Raw genomic sequence first — 20,242 nt, forward strand, 5'->3', positions numbered from 1 at the left:
ATACTATGACAGTTGATTTGATAACCAAGATGGCTACCAAATGACTAACAGGTGGGATACACTGGACAAAGGGGATGATTCGAGGGACGGGGTGGGGTGGTGCGAGATTTCATCACACTACTCAAAAGAGGGCACACTTTAAAACTTATGAATTATTTCTGGAATTTTCCATTTAATATTTTCGGACTGTGGTTGACCACGGGTAATTGAAACCGAGGAAAGCAAAGCTGCGGATAAGACGGGGGGAACTACTGTGTATCCCTACAATAGGATATGATTTGGCAATAAAAAGGAGTGAAGTGCTGATGCATGCTGTAATGTGGATGAGCCTCGAAAACATTGTGCTAAATAAATCAGTCACAAAAGATCACACATTGTCTGATTCTATAGAGAGATTGGTATTGCTTAGGGCTAAGGAAGTTGGGGACAGTGGGGAGTGACCGCTAATAGGTATGGGGTTTCTTTCTGGGTTCCTGAAAACGCTCTAAAATTGATTGTTGTGATGGTTACACACCTCTGTGACTACACTAAAAACCATAGATTCGTACACTCTAAATGGGTGAATTGTATGGTGTGAGAATTGTTTCTGTAAAGCTGTTGTTGCATATTCTTTCACAAATAAGCTAAGTTTAGATTTGTTTTCTTAGTTTTCATTTTTACCAAAAAGATATTCTGAGTGAAATGACTAGCCAACAGTATTCCTTACAGAATATGAAAATGTGTAATTCTCCCTGAGGGATTCCCAAATCGATTTTTGAGTCTCCCACCAAATGGGCTTGAAGACTTCACTGATTGAGCTCAGTTAATTTCTGTTGTAACTGCTGTGTATTCCCTTGCCTTGCCCTTTGCTCTCCCATACTAAAAAGCTTCCTCTCAAATTCTCTCCACCTTCCCCATACACTCCCCCATGGCAATTAAAACATTTGTTAATACCTCTTGTCACTTTACAGTGTTCTAAATCATGTTTGGCTTTGAACTTGCCAGAGTTGAGTTTGGTTTCATAGTTGGGTTCCATCATGTATTTATTTGTTCAAATTTTCAGATTCCGTTATATCCCCTTTTTGCCCAATGATATTTAGCTTCGTTAATGTTACCGAGTCTACCGTTTATACAGCTATCTGTATGAGAAACTGTATGTAACAAGTATGTAACTTGTTTTTATGTTTATTTTTTCATGTTTCATGTTCTTGTAATGCTGTAACAATAAATAATGAAGTTAAGAAAACAGACTGTTTCATCAGTTTCTGGAAAGCCTAGAAGTTATAAAGTCTCTTTAAGAATAACGAATGAGTTAAATCCCCGTAAGAAGGAGAAGTAAAGCTTTGATCTCCAGATTTTTTCCTTTGAAAGTACCCGTGATGTACAGTTCACCTCCTGTGAATAAAAAGCTGGGGGAAATCAAGCAGTTGCTGCCCACCAGAGTTTTCCTTGCAGATTAAAACATCACAGAGTTGACAGCATATTTGTGTCACTAGTGATCAAATGCTCATCTCAGAAAAGGGTTTGCAGGATTGCCTTTGGTTTTTATTTTATGAAATTAAATTGTGATACGTTAGAGAAAGGAAAGATGGAAGAAGTTCTTGTTGGCAGACATTTTTAAGACATCTCAAAATGAGCTGGCAGTTTCCCTTAGATGAGATGACATATGGCCTTTAATCTCAGAATGGCTTTATTTTTCTAGTATCTTCAAGATCCCCTCAAGAAGAGGCCTGTTGTGCTGTATTGGTTTAGCTATGTAGCTTTTTGTCTACAAACGCTGATAACATGTATCAGGCAAGCAACACACGTGATTACAGGAGGGTTTTGTGAGGACGTTTGCTTTTTTTTTAACTTTAGTAAATAAATCAGCTAATTTTCAGTGTTTTAAGTGTCTGGTAGAATTTTTCTTGTTTAGGTTTTAAATTTAAATTTTAATACTCATTATATAGATTGTACTAAGAATCAGAATCTGCCTTCATTGCAGATGAAACTAATGGTTTTAAAACTGCAGACTACTAATCCCAGAAAACACAATTGTAGTTTGTATAATGATAGTCAGTGGTTTCTGAAGTTAATACAGTACCCATTGAAAGGGTAATTGATTTGATCTTCTGGCTGTAATATAAGATGTGGCTAGAATGTAATCCAAAAGAAGCTGTATTTAAATCTTTAAATGCATCTTATGGAATTGTTAAACACTGAGAACGTGGATGGACATTTGGGGAGGCAAGGGGGGAGAGGGGTCCGGAGAGAGGATTGTGTGTGGGGGCTGACATCACTCTGTTTCTGTATTATTTGAGTTCTTAAAAAAGCATTACTTTTATGGTTTAAAAAGATATAAAATAAGAAATGAATGTGCATTTTATTGAGTATTCAGTAATTTCATTGATGACTAACTCCTAGAAAATGTTAAGTTAGTTCAAGTTATTGAAATATCAAGTTTTAAACATTTTACAGTGTATCTTTTCTCTGTTTCTCTTACACTCTGTCTTGTTGATCTGTTTCCTTTTTCAAAAGTACTGGCGGTTTTAGGTTGATACTTTGGCACCTTGGGTAGGCAGAATATCTAAAGTTTACATTCCAAATTTGAGCTGCAATTTAAGTGTTTTTAGGTAGGGAAAGGTATGCTTGAGTGCTACTTTTTATCTCTATGGATGTTTCAGTGCCTTTTTTTTTTTTACAGTCAAAGTGTGATGATGGGAAAATTTAAGAATTGGGGGCAATTAAGAAAACTAACTTGTATTTCAATAAATGTATAAAAAGTTTCAATTAAGTCTCAGTATTTCGCTGAAATGGTGATAGAATGTCAGGAAACACAGCATTTGGAATATTAAACAAACAACAGCAGTAACAGTAACTACAATGCCATGAACTCCCGAAGTGTTTGAGCACTGAGGACCAAATATATTTGTGTCCTCCGATGACTTGGGTATATTAACATTGAAGGGAATGAGGAGAGGATTTTACAATTCATTATTACCACTTTTTTGGTAATCACATGTGATGTTAAAAAAATCACAGCTGGTTGATGTCTACTCTTTGAGTATATTAAGCATTTGACTACTTTAATCCAGAACAAAGGCCTCAAAAGTATTTGGAGTAAAAAGAACTATTGAACTTGATTGATTTCTTTGCTATAAGGTTCTCTAAACATGCTATAAATTAATTTAAAAGTTTTATGAAACTTAATTAGATATATAAGTTAAACAATAGATTCAGCAGTATCACAAGTCAGTGTGTGTTTCAGTGGTTGACTCTTAAAGCATTTCCTGTAATCTTAATAAATAGAAATGAAATATATTTTTTGACAAATGAAACAATACAAAATTTCCTACTCTCTAAGAGGATTGCACTCTAAAATGGTTGATGTAAATTATACATAATGGTGGGTTTTTCCTTATCTTCTGTTTTCATTTTTATATGATACTAGAAAAGAATAAAAATTAGAGGGTGGCATTTCATTCTAGATAAAATAAGATAATGGCATATCAAATCTTAAGGTTTTATTTGTTAGAGTGTTCCATTCATTTGAATTTTAAAGGATGTCTGTCCTAAAATATTTTAGGATAAAGGTTTAAACTGTGAAACATCATTCTGTGTAGTTAAATATAGACATGCTTTAAAATGCCATTTTAAAAATTCAAGGTTTTAGATTTAGCCGGTTTTGTGCAATTTTACCACTTGTCCTTGCTTCTCTCCTTTGCTCTTCTTACTGATCTTTACTAGTTTTCTATTTGTATTAGTTTCTAAGCATAATTGAATCTAACCTTTTCCTACTAGTAGCATTTATAGCCGGGTGATGGAGATTTCTGTGTTGCAATCCATGTGCTTTAAACTGTCTGAAACTGACAGCAGGAACCAGGTCCCTGCCTTTTCCTTTGCTTGCCATTTGCCCTGGTAAGGGATGTGGTAACCTAGTAAATGTTAAATATTTAGTTGTTTTTAAAGTATGTGGATTTTCTGCTTCAGTTGGATAAAGTAATTTGTAAGAAACAACACATATTTTGAAGTCCAACCAGGTACACCAAAGCCACTTCAAGTATTTACAACAGAGAACATTTAATTCACGGAATTGGTGATAACAGGCAGTGGTATTGCTGAGAGGCAGGAGCAAAGAGATGTGACCCAGAGAGTAGCAGCAGCAGGAAACCACTGCCACCCCTGGGCTGAAGAGAAAAGGGGCGCAGGGTCCAGGGACGGCAACCAGTAGAAGCTGGGTGGTTCTAGGCAAAGGGAACAGTTAGAGACGAGTACTGTTAACAGGTTAGTGTAGGTTTGTCCAGATCTTTCTCTATGCATATACTAGGCTTTTAATACGGAACCTATTTTTTTTTTTCACTTAACAATCTATTTTCCTTTGTCTTTTTAATAGCTGTATAACATTTTACTGTATGGATATACCTTAACATGTTTATTAACCAGTTCTCCATTCATGGACATTTATGCTGCTTCCAGTTTTTTAGTATTACAGAGAGTATTGCTGTAAATATCCTTACACATCTATATAAACACTGGTGTGTGTGTTTTTCTAGGACAGTGGTTCTCAGTCCACCTCTTAGGCTTAAGAAAATACTGATGCTCAGGTTCCATTGAGACAAGTTTTTAAATCAGGATCTCTGGGAATAGGATCCAGGCTTTGGTATTTTTTTAGAAACTCTTCAGATGATTCTTATATTTAGTCAGCTGTGGGATGATTCTGAGAACTGGTCTCGCTGAGTCAATGATTTAAAAAAAAAAAACATTTTAGTAGATGCTGTTAACATTGTTTTCTGTATTAGTTAGGATTAAGAGCAACTGCCAATAATAGAAACCTAAAATAATTTGTCTTAAGGTAGTTTTTTTCTGTTTTATGTAGAATTCTAGACAGAGGCATTCCAGGTCTGGAATGGCCATTTTGTTCCATGAAGTTCTCAGGTGCCCAGGTTCCTTCTAGCTTTTGTTTTTGCTGAACCGAGAGAAAGCTGCAAGGCAGAGGTTAGAGCTCCTACTGTGATATTCATGCTCTAAGCAGCAGAATGAAGGTAGGGCTGAAAAATGAAGGAGGCAAAGACCCTGGGCCAGCTGTCCTACAAAACCCTTTACTTGTATCCTGTTGGCCAGAACTTGGTCACAGGACCACACCCGGCTGCAAGGAAGGCTGGGAAACAGTATGCCCTGCTAAAAACCAGGAGTTCTTCTATGTGGAAGAAGAGGAGAACCGATAGTGGCCGTCTCCGTGAAAGCGGCAAGCATCTGCCCTCCTGCCTGCACAACATGAGTGCCCATCGCCCCAACCTGGCCAGTTCAAGGCAGCCCAAACTGCTGAGTCAGCAGAAAGCCTCACTGCAGGGCTGGAAACTTCACACAATGTATGTCGGCTCGGGGAGAGGCAAAATGAATTTAAATCAGACTCAGGAAAGATGCTGGAGAGCTGTAAACTTTATCGTGTACGAGAAAATAATACGGACATTGAAGGCCGTTTGAAAAATTGCATACAGTTCCTTGTCTCTCCCTGATGTTTCAGCGCTCTTAGTGGAGGGAATGTACTGTCTTTCAGCAGGGCGTTTGTTATTTGTTAACATGCTCAAGTTAGTCTCAATACCGCGCACCCTCATTTGAACATGCTGCTCAGAGAAGACCTCTTCATACGTAATACATAATTTTTATACTTCAGTTAAACATTCTTAAATTAGGAAATGGAAAGTGGTTTGATTGGGGCTGTTTTTAATCCATATTTTTTGTTACTGCAGTGGATGAAGGTCGCAGTAAGGAACCTGACCGCCTGCAGGTGTTTTACAAGAAGGCCATAATGCCTTACGGCGTGTATAAGAAGCAACGGAGAGACCCGGGCGGGGAGGCCGCCGTGCTGCAGTACGCAGGCCTGGTGGGGCAGACGTGCGCCGAGCGGATGCTGCTCTTCAGAGACTGAACCGCTCCCTCGCCTCTCCGCCCGGCACCCCTGCCGGCGTTGTGCTGCTGGCGTGTGCGAGTTCATTACCGGGGGCGACTTCATTACCAGCGCAGGTTCATTACCCGGGGGCAACTCTGTAACCATCCGCAGATTAGACTTCTTAATTTTGGTGGCTATATAGCTTTTCTAAAATATTTTGTGGCAATGTATTTGTGAGAATCTCATGGTTAATATAAAGATTTTTAAAACATGTTATGACCGAGACTCATAATTGGGGTTTATCATTTCGGAAGTCTGTTTTATGAACAAGAGACGGTAAACTTCTCTTGTTAATATTAAAACAAACTGTTTCCTCAGAGCCATTTAAAACATTAGTTGATGCTGAAAGACCTTCGGTGTGGGGAAGAAGTGGGAATTCTGTGGCATCACTTAGCAAACGTCTTCTCAAGGGAGCAAAACGGAGCTGTTACTCAGTGTTCAGTATTCCATCACTGCCGAACGTTATCTTATGTAGTTTAATAGAAAACTTGAAAAAAATGAAATAGTACAAACTTCCAAAAAAGGATGTTGTGTTAGCATCGGATGTCTCTTTACCCAGGACAGTCCTTTTCGTGTCTGCTGTCTTGGCACAGTTATTTTTTCTAGAATAATTGTTACTCGTGCTCCCTTTTACTCTCCAGAATATCCCAGTTTGGACAATAAAATATGTGATTACCCTAGTTATATATTATATTGTCGAAACTGGGATACTTTGCGTTATTTCTCAAAATCTAAGAAGTGCAGTTTTTTTTAGAAAGTTGTTGGCTCCTGCCTTGCCCTAAGCGCCATCAAAGGTAAATATAGACTAATTTTTATTTCCTTAGAACTCAGGACACTTGTTTTTGGTTATTGATTAAAAACTAGTTTCTATCTGACTACTTTTATAGCTGTGCTATGCATTGCATTTAAGTGAGGTAGGCGTCATCTTGACCTCTGTTCCGGGGCAGGAGGCGAAGCCACACGGTTCTTGCCCTTTGGTTTGGGGGCCAGAGAGGAGACACCACACTTACCAGTCTGCAGCAGAGGCGGGTCCTTCTTTCCCTCTCCCTTCTCTTAGTTGGTCCTTCACTCGTTCAGCGGATGTCCCTTGTCCCCCACCTTCAAGGCGGCAGGCACTGTGCCAGGAGGTGGGAGGGGGTCAGGCGAGTCGAGCTGTGCTGGAGGCGGCGAGGGGCAGAGGAGGCGTACTCCCCTGTGCTCTTTCTCAGCTGACCACCCCCTGCTGCCACCTGCTTGGCCCCTGAGTCCTTTTCATTTCTCATTTTTGCCCATTTTTTCATTTCTGTTGATGGATCTTTTTAAAAACCTTGTTATAAAACTTAGTGGCTTGAACCCCACTACCGATTTTTAAACTTTTCTCTTAAATTCACTGAGTTTAGGTATAAAACATTAGAAAATAATTTCGGCTAGCTAGAGTAAAGGAAGGATCATAAAACAATGGTTTTAAAAAGTCAGATGTCTAGAAGTTCAGCATCCAAATAAATTGTATTTATTCATTCAGGGAGAGAGAGGCGTGTATGTGGGTAGCACCTACCATGAGCAGGTGCTTAGCTGACTGGGGGTAGAGTAGTGATGGCATGGGTTTTGCATTCTCTGGAATTTTGTCCTTCAAAATAGTCTCCCAAGAGCATTTGATAGACTCTTATTTAGAACTGCCTTCAGAATCTGCGGAACATATAAAAAATATTTCCCTCTAAAGTGAAGATAGCTTAATTTTTGAATGATTATGAAAATGATACTTTAACAAGTAAACATTAAGAAAAGCATAAATAAGAAAGTGAGAATGACCTGAAATCCTATTGAGTTGAAAGAAATTTCAAAATAGGACTTCAGAAGCGTTGTGAGTAATCTCAGTATTATTAAAATAAGTAGGGTAGGTCCATACCTGGTACCCTTGGCATTGGAATGTCCAGGTTGATGTCATCAGGTGCGTTAACACCAACTTTCGTCTTAGCGATTAGTTGTAGAATGGAAACATTAAGATCACACTCAAGTATCAGATGAAGAGAAAGCTTGAATCTTACTTCTTACCACAACTCTGGTGTTTTCCTGCAGAGTTCAGTTTAGGGTTCCTTCAGAGGAAAAGGATTAAGCCCCCTATCTGGAACCGCGGTCTGTCCCTGTGCGTGGCATTCTCGGTTGGCTCCATCGAAGCTCCAGAGAGAGGTGGGCACGAAGATGCTTCTACTCGGTTGCTATTTTCGTGTGTTGTTTTTTCTGAGAGTAGACAGTGTATTGATCCTAACGAACAAAGTGTCTTCAAAAGACAATTATTGTTCTTTTGAGCCCTGCTGAGTGAATGTTGATAGTGGGCTAGAAAAGGACAGTCAAGGAGAGTGACTTTGCCTCGGTCAGGTGACAAGCAGCCTAGCTGAGAAATCCGATTTTACATTAATGGCTTTCACCTAAAGAAGGATGCATGAGAACCTTTCAAAGATAGTTTTATATCTTTTCAAGGCTGGAAGCTTTGCATTTACAATCTTAGTGCTGTAGTCCCTGATTTCAGATAAATTTATACCTGCCTCCCTGTCTTGGGAGCAAAAATGTAATAGAGATTCCCCATGCTGTCATCTTTATTTAAATTATTTCAGTTCTGTGAGATTTTGTTATCTTATTTGTTTTTAATGTAATCTAAGCACTTTCTTTATATTCTGAAAGATAGAGGCTATTACCAGATGAATATATTATTCATTTGATTAAAATTATTTAGATAAGAAATTATTACTGTTTATGTTTGCTTTCAGATAGCTTATTCTAATTTTTATCCATTTTGCAAAATATCAGTTGTATATGATTTCTTATGTTTTGGAATTTATGTAAATGAATCTTTTCAGATTTCTGGACAGTACATGGTTCATTTGGTAAGCTTTATGATTTTCAGTAGAATAAAGATGAGAAAGATGACGATCAGCTGCTTAAAATGCATCTACTGTTGCTCTCTTTAAAGAAGGAAATGAAATGGAAACAATTGGGAAATGTTTGAATTAGGCTAGTTACTCAAATGTGGATTATTTTCCAAAAGAAAACCAGTGACTGTAAGACAAAACACGTTTGATTTTTGCATGTGATATTTTTTGCTCTTGTATATGCTTTTTGAACAGTCCATTTGATAAAGCTTGAATGGAAAAAATAAAACTCCCTGTCTGCAGCGGCTGTTGGTGGTCATTACTTAAAGGCCGACGTGTCCATCTTTCAAATTCTTGGCACATTTCACCTGCAGTGAGTATGCAGGAAGCCGAGGTCGCCACTGGCTACCTGAAGGACAGTGTTTAATTTGCAGTAATTGGAATCCCAGATCACTTAGTTACCTAAATCAAAGCATGATGGATTTCTTTCTCAGGAATAAATAAAAGTAAAGTATTACCTTTGGGTAAAAGAATGTCTATTCCCTAATTTTTCACAAGATACATTAGGGAATAGACATTCTTTTACCCAGAGGGACTCGAAATAATATTTAAGTAGCAAACTCAAGTATAAATTTCTCTTAAAAAGTTTAGTTTTCAGAGAAATTTTCATAAATATCTCACAAAGCAAAGTGTGCTTTCATCCTTCGCAAGAGTCCACAGCATATTTCTAGAATACATTTTAAAGTGTTTGGTCTTTTTACAGTTAAGGGGATCCTGGTAGGTTTATGATAAAATGAATCCTGTTTCCCAAATGATTTGAATATTACTTATAAATCCCACTGATATTTTTTCCAGAATGGAAATAGCTTTATTATTTTTCTTATTTGAAATGGATAGTGTTCACCAGAAAACATTTAGGCAGTATAGAAGAGTATACCAGAGAAAAGAAAAATCACTTACAATCCTATCACTAACTATTACTGCTGTCATTCACATTTTGGTGTATGTCCTTTCAAACTTTTTTCTACTTACATTTATGTATATGTTTTATTTTGAAGTAAATGTGAAATTATGCCATGTATATTGTTTCATAATTTTTTCATCTATTTATTTTTTTGAACATCTTAATTTACTGTGAAAATGAAAATAGATTGGAAGAATAATCATTTAAATGGCTGTATAATATTCCACCGTGTCTATACTCTTTTGAGACAGGAGGTTTAAGACTTTAGTCCCATCTTATGGATGACAGGAGTTGTAATTGACCGGCATTAATGTTTTTCTCAGTTCTTTGTGACACTTGGCAACATTGTTCTTATTCCTCATTGCCTGATTCCCTTTGCCTTTCACTGGACAATAGGAATTTTCTCCTTACTTGAAGATTCAGAAAATGTGTGGCTTTTAAAACTTAGTGCCCCTTCTCTCATTGTCCCTCAACTAAATATTTTCTGGGAGACCTACACTATTGTTTTTATAGTTTGTACACCTCTAAAATTTCCAGTTTGAAAATGTCTTATATAAAAGCTTAAAGTTATTTAAAACAATTAAGGTTCTGATTCATTGATTCTTTGTAGAACAGAGGTCTTTAAAATGCGTACCTGGAAAAGGTGGATAGCCATACCACTATTTTTAATTTAGCTCAGTTTTTTACGTTTAAAAGTATTCTGTTTTGGATTTAATTCTAAGTAAAACTGCATTTTTCATATCCAGTTAGTGTCAGGTTGGTGTCTTCAATCCAGTCCTATCCAGAAAATATTTTCCAATTAACTGTTGCAATTAGACCAGAAATTAAAGTTGCTGAATATGTTTTGCATGCCAAACTTTTATTCTTTTAGACCTCCAAAGTAGCTTGCAGATTTGTTATAGCTTGGTTTCCTCGTCACATCTCTTCACCTGCAATATGAAGAAGCAATTCCAAATAGAAGTGCTGTGTTTTTTTTTTAAAAACAAAACAAAACAAATAACCCTAGAGCACATCTTAATATTATGTGGCACTTGTGATTTTTAATAGTTAATTACCTGTTAATATGGCACTCAAGAGTAAATGTTTCAGCCACCTTGGAGGCAGAGAAAGATATCCCTCACTCGTCTGGCAGGTATAAAGCAGACTGTTAGCAGCGACCACAGATATCTTCGTTTCTTTCACGTTACAATTTTATTGAAGTCAATATGCAGAAAGTGGTTTTAAACATTTATTTATCATTTATACATTGCCAGCTAGAGCGATTATACCAGAACGGTATAAATATTGTACTCCCAACTTGCATGATTCAACTCTGTGATTTTGGATCACACTTCCCCTGAACCTTAATTTTCATGCTTTTGTCAGTCTCTGCCAGGGTCTTAAAATCATTTAACATAGGCCTTTTTTTTTTTTTTAATTAGCATTAAATGAGAACTCATGAATACTTCATGAAGTCCAATTAATCACTTTGTTAATTCAGTATTCAGTGAGTCTGAATAGCATCTCTCAACTAATGGAGCTTTTTGATCATGAAACAAGAAAAACAGCATTTTAGGTTTGTGGATTCAGTGCTTAAGGCTCTTGGCTCAGTTGTATGTGGACAGTTGTATGCATTTTTCCAGCTCATTTTAAAATATTGAGAGATGGCCAGATTGTAATTTGGAAGCTAACCGTTACTGATGTTATTTTATTGACCATTAAAGCAAAGATTGTGTGTGTGTGTGTGTGTGTGTGTGTGTGTGTATTTATATATATATATGTATATATTGGGTCGGCCAAAAAGTTCGGGTTTTTCTGTAATACATACATACACATACAGTGAGAGAGAATGTACTTAATTAAAGCATGCTGGTGATAATATGATTTATTCTCAGTTTTCATTCAAAGGATCAATTTGATAAAGGGTTTGGATATATAAGACTGTTGTAGGGACTTCCCTGGTGGTCCGGTGGTTAAGACTTCACCTTGCAATGCAGGGGTGCGGGTTCGATCCCTAGTCGGGGAGCTAAGATCCCACATGCCTCAGGGCCAAAAAACTAAAAACATAAAACAGAAGCAATATTGTAACAGATTCAATAAAGACTTCAAAAATGGTCCACATCAAAAAAATCTTTAAAGAAAAAAGACTGTTGTAGAAGTCATACAAACTGATAAAGCTGCTCTGTCCAATAACAGCCTGTAGCCACATGTGTCTATTTAATTAATTAAAATTAATATTTAGTCCCTCAACCTCACTAGCCACCTTTCAAATGCCCAGCAGCCACATGTGGCCCCAGCTGTCGTATTAGTTTCCTGGGGCTTCTGTAACAGGTTACCACAACCTGGATGTCTTAAAACAACAAGAATTTATTTTCACGCAGTTTTGTAAGCTACAAGTCCCAAATCAAGGTTTGGCAGGACCATGCTCCCTCTCATGGATCCAGGGAGAATCTTTCCTTGCCCCTTCCAGCAATCCTGGGTGGTTTTGGCTGGCAGCTGCATCCCAATTTCTGCTTTCGTGTTCGCGTGGTCATCTTCCCTCTGCGTATGTTTCTCTGTGTCTTCTCATCTTTTAGGACTCAGTCATATTGGACTTAGGGCCCACCCTAACCCAGTATGACCCCATCTTAATACATCTGCAAAGACCCTAACTCCAAATAAGGTCACATTCATAGGCACCAGGGTTAGGACTTGAACATATCTTTTGGGTGGGAGGACACAGTTCAACCCAGAGGAGCTGCCATGTTGGGCAGTGCAGATACAGCCCCTTCATCATCGTAGCAAGTTCTATTGGACAGTGCTGCAGTAAGACGGTTTTTAAAACTATGTCATGATTTGATAATTTTTTAAGGTTTCTGTATGGCAAAACAGCATGGAACTACTACAGCAAAACATTTGGGGCAACTTATTTTGACACTTTCTGGTTTCTCTTAATTTCCATTGTGCAATCCATTCCGTCTTTGATTTACATGCATCTATGCATATGTATGAATTTGTGGTACCTCGTTAACCCTGGGGCTGTGTCAGTTTCCTAAGTTACCTGCCATGTCATGATTTAAACTGTGTACAGAGATGGTGTTTCTTTAAGAACAATTTGAATGGAAGATTAATTTAGAAATATACAGGATTCCTGCTAGTTTTATTTCCATTTTATATTGCATCTTTCTCGTTGTTCTAGTTACATGTTAATTTTGATCAAATAGAAAAAATTTATAAATTTGTCAAAGTCTGAATCTATAGCAATAAAAGGATCTAAATGCATCCCCCAAAAGCAGTCTACCAAAAAATCATGCAGTGACTAACTTTGCAAAAGGAAAGTGGGAAAAATAAATGCTCATCGCATCATCTCTCTTATACTGTTTAATCTACAGCTGGTGGTTACCTCACATGCGTAAGTGGACTCAGAAGACAGATTAGATTGATTTACAGCTCTGCTTTTTAAAGATTTTTTTATTCCTTTATTATTACATATTTAAGGGTAATTTTGATGACTGTTTTTTCCCCTAGTACAGCCTACGTCTAGCCAAAACTGTGTGTCAATGTTCTCAACATGAAGCTCTGTAGGAATTTCAGTAGAGGCATGTTACTTAGATACGGAGAAGTTAGTTTGGAGGCACTTCACCAAAACTGCTTGCAGACCCCCGTGAGCAGAGCTGGCGGTGGTGGGAGATCAAAGGAGCCTCCGAGGTTGGTCACTGGCCACTGGGAGCTCCACGCAGTGTGAGGGATGATGTCTACAGAAATGAAGAGTTACTGTCTCTAGTCTCGCTGGTTTTCTGCATATTCTTGAGAGCCACCGTGATTTAGCTAATACTATTCCATACGCTGATTTACTAAGAAGGCCAGAAAAACATCTGTGCGTGGCCAAGCGGCATCTATGACAGCTGGTGGTTCGTGCTTGAGGTCATTAACGTATCTGATAACGTCACCAAAGATTCTTTTGGGAAAGTTTGGAAATAAAGGAGCCAAGTCTAGAGAAAAAAAATCTGGAGAACAGTTTGAGCTTATAACAAGTGCTTTATTCATTTCTATTAGCCTTTACTGCCTCCGTTAATCTATGGAAATTGTTACACGTCAGCATTATCGGTGAGTGATGATGAGTCGTGGGCCTTGCTTATCTGCAGGTTGCTTATCTAGCCACTTCCCATCTGGAACATACATGGAGAATCAAAAAGTAAGGTTTAGGGCTTCCCTGGTGGCGCAGTGGTTGAGAATCTGCCTGCCAATGCAGGGGACACGGGTTCGAGCCCTGGTCTGGGAAGATCCCACATGTCGCGGAGCAACTGGGCCCATGAGCCACAATTACTGAGCCTGCACGTCTCTAGCCTGTGCTCCGCAACAAGAGAGGCCGCGATAGTGAGAGGCCCGCGCACCGCGATGAAGAGTGGCCCCCGCTTGCCACAACTAGAGAAAGCCCTCGCGCAGAAATGAAGGCCCAACACAGCCAAAAATAAATTAATTTTTTTTTTAAAAAAGGTTTAAAAAAAAAAAAAAGGGAAAGAAACAAACTTGCCTCTTAGCAGCTAAAATGGGCTTGAATCCAGGTGCTAAAGTTCATGCCTTACTCATAGGAAAGCCACTTGGGCCGTGTGGTATAAGGAGAAGAAAATTTTGGTGCTAAAGTAAAAGGATAAAGCAATCTGGAAATGACATGTGAATGGAAGGGGGCACATCATCTTGCTGTGTGTGCGGCCAACATTCAGCACAGCCCCCATGGACAAGGGAGACTGGGCTTGAGGAAGGAAGGTGGACCAGGGGTGGGAGGTGCTGCTAGCAGACCTAGAGCAACCTTCTGACCGCATTCCACTAGCGACTGGATCCTTTTATAAGCCTTAATAGTTAAAAAAAAAAATAGTGCAGGGAACCTGGACTCTACAGGCAAGCCGGCTCAAGTCCCAGGATCACTTACTAATTGTGTGACCTTGGGCAAAGCCCTAAGGTCAGCAGAGCTCAGCCTCCTCATCAGGAGCGTGAATTGGGGCCTGTGTAGAAGCCTTAAGCACACTGCCTCTCTGCCCCACTGTTCTTCAGCCCATCACACCTTGCCCAAAGCAGATGTCACTGAAAAGAAAGGTAATAGAAATAAAGTTTTAACAAAATGTTAAAAAAAAGGAAGAGTAAACCCTACTAATCCAAGGCAGAAAACCCTAAACATCTCAACAGACCCTGGGCACACAGAGTTTCACGCCAGTTGTAGTTGACATTGGTAATGGCAATGCTGAATTTGTCAAGGACATGGTTAAAAGACATTCATTATACTCTAATATAGGAAAATGTAGAATCCATTTAAAATATTTCTCTTCAAAGTTGTTTTTTTTTTAATATTTATTTATTTATTTATGGCTGTGTTGGGTCTTCGTTTCTGTGCGAGGGCTTTCTCCAGTTGCGGCAAGCGGGGACCACTCTTCATCGCGGTGCGCAGGCCTCTCACTATTGCGGCCTCTCTTGTTGCGGAGCACAGGCTCCAGACGCGCAGGCTCAGTAATTGTGGCTCATGGGCCCAGTTGCTGCGCGGCATGTGGGATCTTCCCAGACCAGGGCTCGAACCCGTGTGCCCTGCATTGGCAGGCAGATTCTCAACCACTGCGCCACCAGGGAAGCCCTCAAAGTTGTTTTAAAGCAAGAAAAAAGATTCTATTACCGGGTAAATTATAGTTATCTGCCAAATTCACAATACTGGAACAGGTCTTCAAGACCGTGGAATTAGAATCCATTTAAAACGCCTGTTCAAAGGATACTCTAATGTCAGGAGAGTGAAAACTTTCTAATGGCTGCCTTTCTCTAATAGAATGTGGATCAACCATTATTCATGGGAGCCCACGGAGAGAGCCTCACTCCAGTGGCGCCACTATTCAAGATTTCCTTGGTATAATGGGAGAATAAAATGGGTTTTGAGGCCTGGTACAATTATGCGCATTTTTGTTTGTTTTGTTAGAGACAAAACTAAACAACAGGATATCTGGAAAGCCAGCAGCATTTCGTGGGCTCTGTTGATGGCTCCACACAGCGGGCTGCCATATCCAGTTACAGCCTAACTGATAATGACCCGGCTGTTTTCATCTCGCCCCCAACCGCTCCTGCTTTTCTTCCTCCTTCTCCTGCATGATTCTATGCATGAAGGCAAATTTGGGAGGAGGCATTACACCTTAAAATTAGCTTTGCACAGAGCCACAGGTTAGCCTAAGAACATTATCAAATAGGCCGGGAGATCAAAAGCACAGTTTTTAGGGTGGAAAAGTGGTGACGTTGTGTAGGACCGTGGAATACTGCCTGAGGGGGGAATAGTGAGATGGGACTCAGAAATCGATTTGTTAGCTTTTACCCCCCAAAAAGTATTTCTATATTAATGGTAATTTTCTCCAGCCTAATTAAGAGCGGATTCTGCTGTATGCGGAGCCAGGTGCCCAGCCCCTGGGCCAGCACGGTTTGACACGGAGGCCAGCCGAGCTGTTTCCTGGGCTTTGTCAGAAACGCTCTGCTTGCAGGTCACGTTCTAGCAACTGCTCCGAGAGCCCCAGTGGAAGCAAGGTCAGCATCTCAGCATCTCAATGGCCGAATCTCCCATCCAACCGGGAGGTGGGCAGAGCACCTGCTCGCCCTTATCAGAGGATGCTGGCGGTGGTCCCACCCCAACTCGCCAACCTCAGGCAGGAAAGTGAGCTGTGTTGGGGAAGGTCTGAAGTGTCTAAAGGTCTGAAAAGTCTTTGTTCTTATTTAGAGGGCTGTTTGCACAGTTGACACTGAGCGCCAAGTGGAGAAATGGGTCCCCTTTCCTTTCTTGCCCTTTCTGTTAAGTTTTCCAAAAGCCACCAGGGGGCAGAAAGAAACTTCCTTGCCTTTTCCTTTTTTTTTTTTTCCTTCTGATTGTACATGGAAAGGTGAACTTTTTTTTTTGGTCATGAGGGCCAGTGTTTTGATATAAATTATGCTTCCCATATCTGTGAATTTTTTTTTTCAGATTTGGGATGTCTTTGAATTGTTCCTTCTGCAGCTAGGCGATCGTGAGGGGGGGAAACTGCACACATACAGCATTTTATCTCGGCTGATGAGGTAGTTGTTACAACGACCCCCAGGCCTGACGCAGTATCCTAATCCATCCTGTGTTATCGTCCGTGTTTCCAGCCTCACGGGGCTAGTGCAGGCCCTCAGGCCTCTTATCTGCATTTACCTGCAAAAGCCTTTCAGCCGGTCTCCTCCTGGCTTCTCTCCACTCAGTTTAACTGTGCCCCCGACTTCTCGGACCTTTCCTCCTGCAGCCCCCTTCCATCAGCTCCAGTCCCAGCTCTTTTTTTCCGGTGCCTTGATCGCTGGGGTCTGCTCCCTCACCAGTCATGGCCAGCCCCTTCCAGCGACATACATTCAGATCTTCAAGGTCCAGATCAGGTGCTACCTCCTCATGAGCGCCTGTCTACAATGTCCGAATTCCATCTTCCTTTAGCAATTATGTCTTAAGGCTCGAGAAAGCCAACAAACTGGGGCCCTGGGAATGAGGCACGTGGCCTCTCGGTAGAGGCAGCAGAAGACTGGCCTCTTTGGGAAACCTCCCCGGAGGAACGTGCGCTGGTGTCACGGGGCTGGCCCGAGACCCGGCCTCCAGGACGTCAGGCGGGGTCTGCTTCTCAGAGTTAGTTTCCCAGCACAGGGGTGGAAATGGGTAGGAAGCCCTTCCAAGAAGCAAGTCCAAGGTGGACCATATTAAACTTTGCAGACTCTTAACACATATGAACAGTGAGAGAAAGGAATGCACAGAGGACCCCGTGACAACTGGGGGTTGACATGCCTCAGCAGGGAAGGGCACATGAGGGGCACATTTGGCTGTTGGTTAGACCGGTTGCTTTGTGTAATGAATTCCTGGCCTAATGGGCATGTGGATCCCAGCCCTTGGGGGCAGACCTGTTTTGATTTAGAGCTTGCACACCAAAAAAAAATACAGAATGCACAATATGAGTTGAAAATTCTTAAAGGAGATCAGTGTAATCCCTGTTTAATTTGGTCTTTTCCTCTTAAATTCACTCCGCAATATGGGAAAGACATTCTTGCATGGACACAAAGGCATTTTTTACACATGCTGACACTCTTCACCCTGGGAGAAGTCCTTGCACCTAATTGAGATACTGAAAGGAGAAAACCTTGCAAACAAAGCTCTTGCCAAGTACGAAAAGGGTTCTCACCACCATCCAGGTGGCATTTGTAATACGTCTCCTTCTCTTCAGGGTCTCCCTCGTCCATGGATTCCTCAATTGCATTCGGGTAAGAGGGTGCCTGAAGTGCAGCTAACATAACTTGTGAAGATTTCATTGCTATTTACTTTACTTGGTCTTAAATTCATGAACTCTTCCCAATTTTATGAGGTGCTGCTTTTCCTTGAAGCTCATGAGGCCTTCAAGGACAGGCCCAACCATGTGAGGCATGTTGCTCAAGGCATTTGGACCATGAGCTGCTCAAGAGACTCATGCACAGTGCCATTTGTAGAGAATCACCACGTCTCCCACTAGCAGAACATGTGCGTTACACGTGGCTGGCCAGGAGAAGCGCTTCCAGGGCAAGCGGCCCAGCACGTCCTGGACCTGCAAAGCAGCATCTCTCCTGGAGGCCCGGGGCTCTCAACCTGCTTGCTCTTGGAAAGCCCAGTGCAAAACCCACATCACATACCTATACTTCATTCATTCACTTCTTGACGGATATATCCATCCAGCAACTCTCTGAGCACCTGTTCTCTGCCAGGTGTTGTGCTTGCCACTGAGTGAACAAGACAGAGGGAGTTCCCATCTTCCTGGAATTACAGTCTAGGGAGAGAGACAGATAATTTACAGGTAAACAAGCAGACAAGATTGCTGTATTGTGCCCAGTAGTACAAAAGGCCACTTTAAATGGGGTGGTTAGGGAAGGCCTTTTTGAAGCAGTGACAATAAATGTGTTGTGGACAAAAATTGTCACTCGCCATCTGCCTCTACAAGGTCACTAGCCACTGCAGTCGCCGACCTTCAACACCCCCTGAGAGGAGTTCAGGGCGGAGGTCAGGAATGAGGCGCTCTGTGCTCTGGGAAAAACTGGCAGAACAGGGCTTCAGATAGTTAGATATTTTCAGGAGGAGGTTTTACGAGCCCCGTGTCTTGCATCTCCTCATACCTAGAAAAGCACTAAAATCATGAACGGAGACACGCGCTCCTCGTGACTAGCAGCAACCCTCCTGCTGAGACGTGTGCTTGGCTGCACGCACCCCCTTCACTGACGTCACATGTGACCCGACCTTGCCCCCCGCCTCTTCGGAGCAGTTCCTCAGAGCTCTCTGAGAGGCTGGTCTCCCGGCTGTAGTCCTCATTTGGCCCCAGATAAAACTTCACCCACAACTCTCACCATTGTGCATGTTTTTTTCAGTTGACCGTGTGTTGAGTGTCTGAAACTGTGACCACATGCACACCTGGAGTTCACAGAGATTCAGAGGTGGGACAGTTGCGTCTCGGAGGGTAGACTCAAAACCAGGAGATGGAAAGCGAGCCGGACTAAGAGCACAGATGAAATCCAGTGGATGTCCCTTGGAAGAAAATCGAAGGCAATCCGAGTGGTTTCTTGAGAGAGTTGATCTCTGCCCTACTGTCGATTTTAGGAAAGGAAGATCAAGGTGGTCCCAGCAGAAGGAGTGGTTTAAGACCCCGTGCGGAGGTAGAAATACAGGGCATGTGTGGGAGCAGCATGCAGTTCAATTCTGCTGAAATAGAGAGAACTTGAAAGAAAGTCATGGCGCTACAGCTGGACAACGCCGAGGGGACATCTCACGGCGAGTGGACTCGGACGTGCCATTTGTTGGCAAGCCCCAGGGGGGTCGCTTTCAATGAGGTGAGAGTGGCCATGGCTGGACGGACGGATGGCCTGTGAGGAGTCTCCCTGGCAGAGAGGAGAGGAAGCCACGTCCTCGTCTCCCAGGTTAGAAATGGAGCCCACCCGCGCAAAAACCCGCAAGCCCAGATTCTCTCTTACCATCAGCTAAATTGGCTTGTTGTTTTTACCAGGAGGCCTAGTTTGGAATATTCGAGAATCCCGAGCCTCTCCTATAAGGAGCACCCAGTGCGAGGGGGCGGCCAGGAAGAAAGGAGAGACCCCGACAGAACAAGCCCCGGAGGACGAAACTGGGTGATGGCGTGGCCAACAGATAGGATTTGCCAGAGGAGAAAAGACAAAAATGAGAAAGGACTTGGGGAAATCTGAAATTATACATATACCTGCTGTTAAAAATATAGGCATTCTCAGCTAAGGTCACTTCATAGTAATTTTCTTTGAGAATATATATGGATATCCATTTTAGATCATTTTTTCTTCTTCTAGAAGTATGGAAACATGAATAATCAGGGTGACTGGTTCCTGTCTTAAATGATAAAGAGAAAGCAAAATATTCATTTTATTTAAATTGTGGCTTTGGGTTTTTTCCTCCCCTTTGTAAGAGCAAAACTGGAAAGTCCCCACCTACAACCTTTCTTATGTGTAAGGTGACTTTTGTCTCCTGCCTGGGCCGTAACTGTGTCTGCATCTGTTTGGTTGAGGCCCCTG

General features: G+C 41.2%; 1 protein-coding gene across 4 annotated transcripts in view; it reads left to right on the forward strand.

The window, feature by feature from the left end:
• ATE1 (arginyltransferase 1) overlaps positions 1-9,061 on the forward strand; it is a 159,785-nt gene extending 150,724 nt beyond the window's left edge. For all 4 annotated transcript variants that reach the window (XM_036828492.1, XM_036828495.1, XM_036828490.1 and 1 more), the window contains one exon: positions 5,709-9,061. In XM_036828492.1, coding sequence (XP_036684387.1) covers positions 5,709-5,887 — 179 coding nt within the window. In that variant the 3' untranslated portion in view covers positions 5,888-9,061. The remainder of the gene's footprint in view (positions 1-5,708) is intronic.
• Positions 9,062-20,242: the final 11,181 nt, after the last annotated feature.

This window comes from Balaenoptera musculus, chromosome 16, assembly GCF_009873245.2.
Source record: "Balaenoptera musculus isolate JJ_BM4_2016_0621 chromosome 16, mBalMus1.pri.v3, whole genome shotgun sequence".
Taxonomy (NCBI): domain Eukaryota; kingdom Metazoa; phylum Chordata; class Mammalia; order Artiodactyla; family Balaenopteridae; genus Balaenoptera; species Balaenoptera musculus.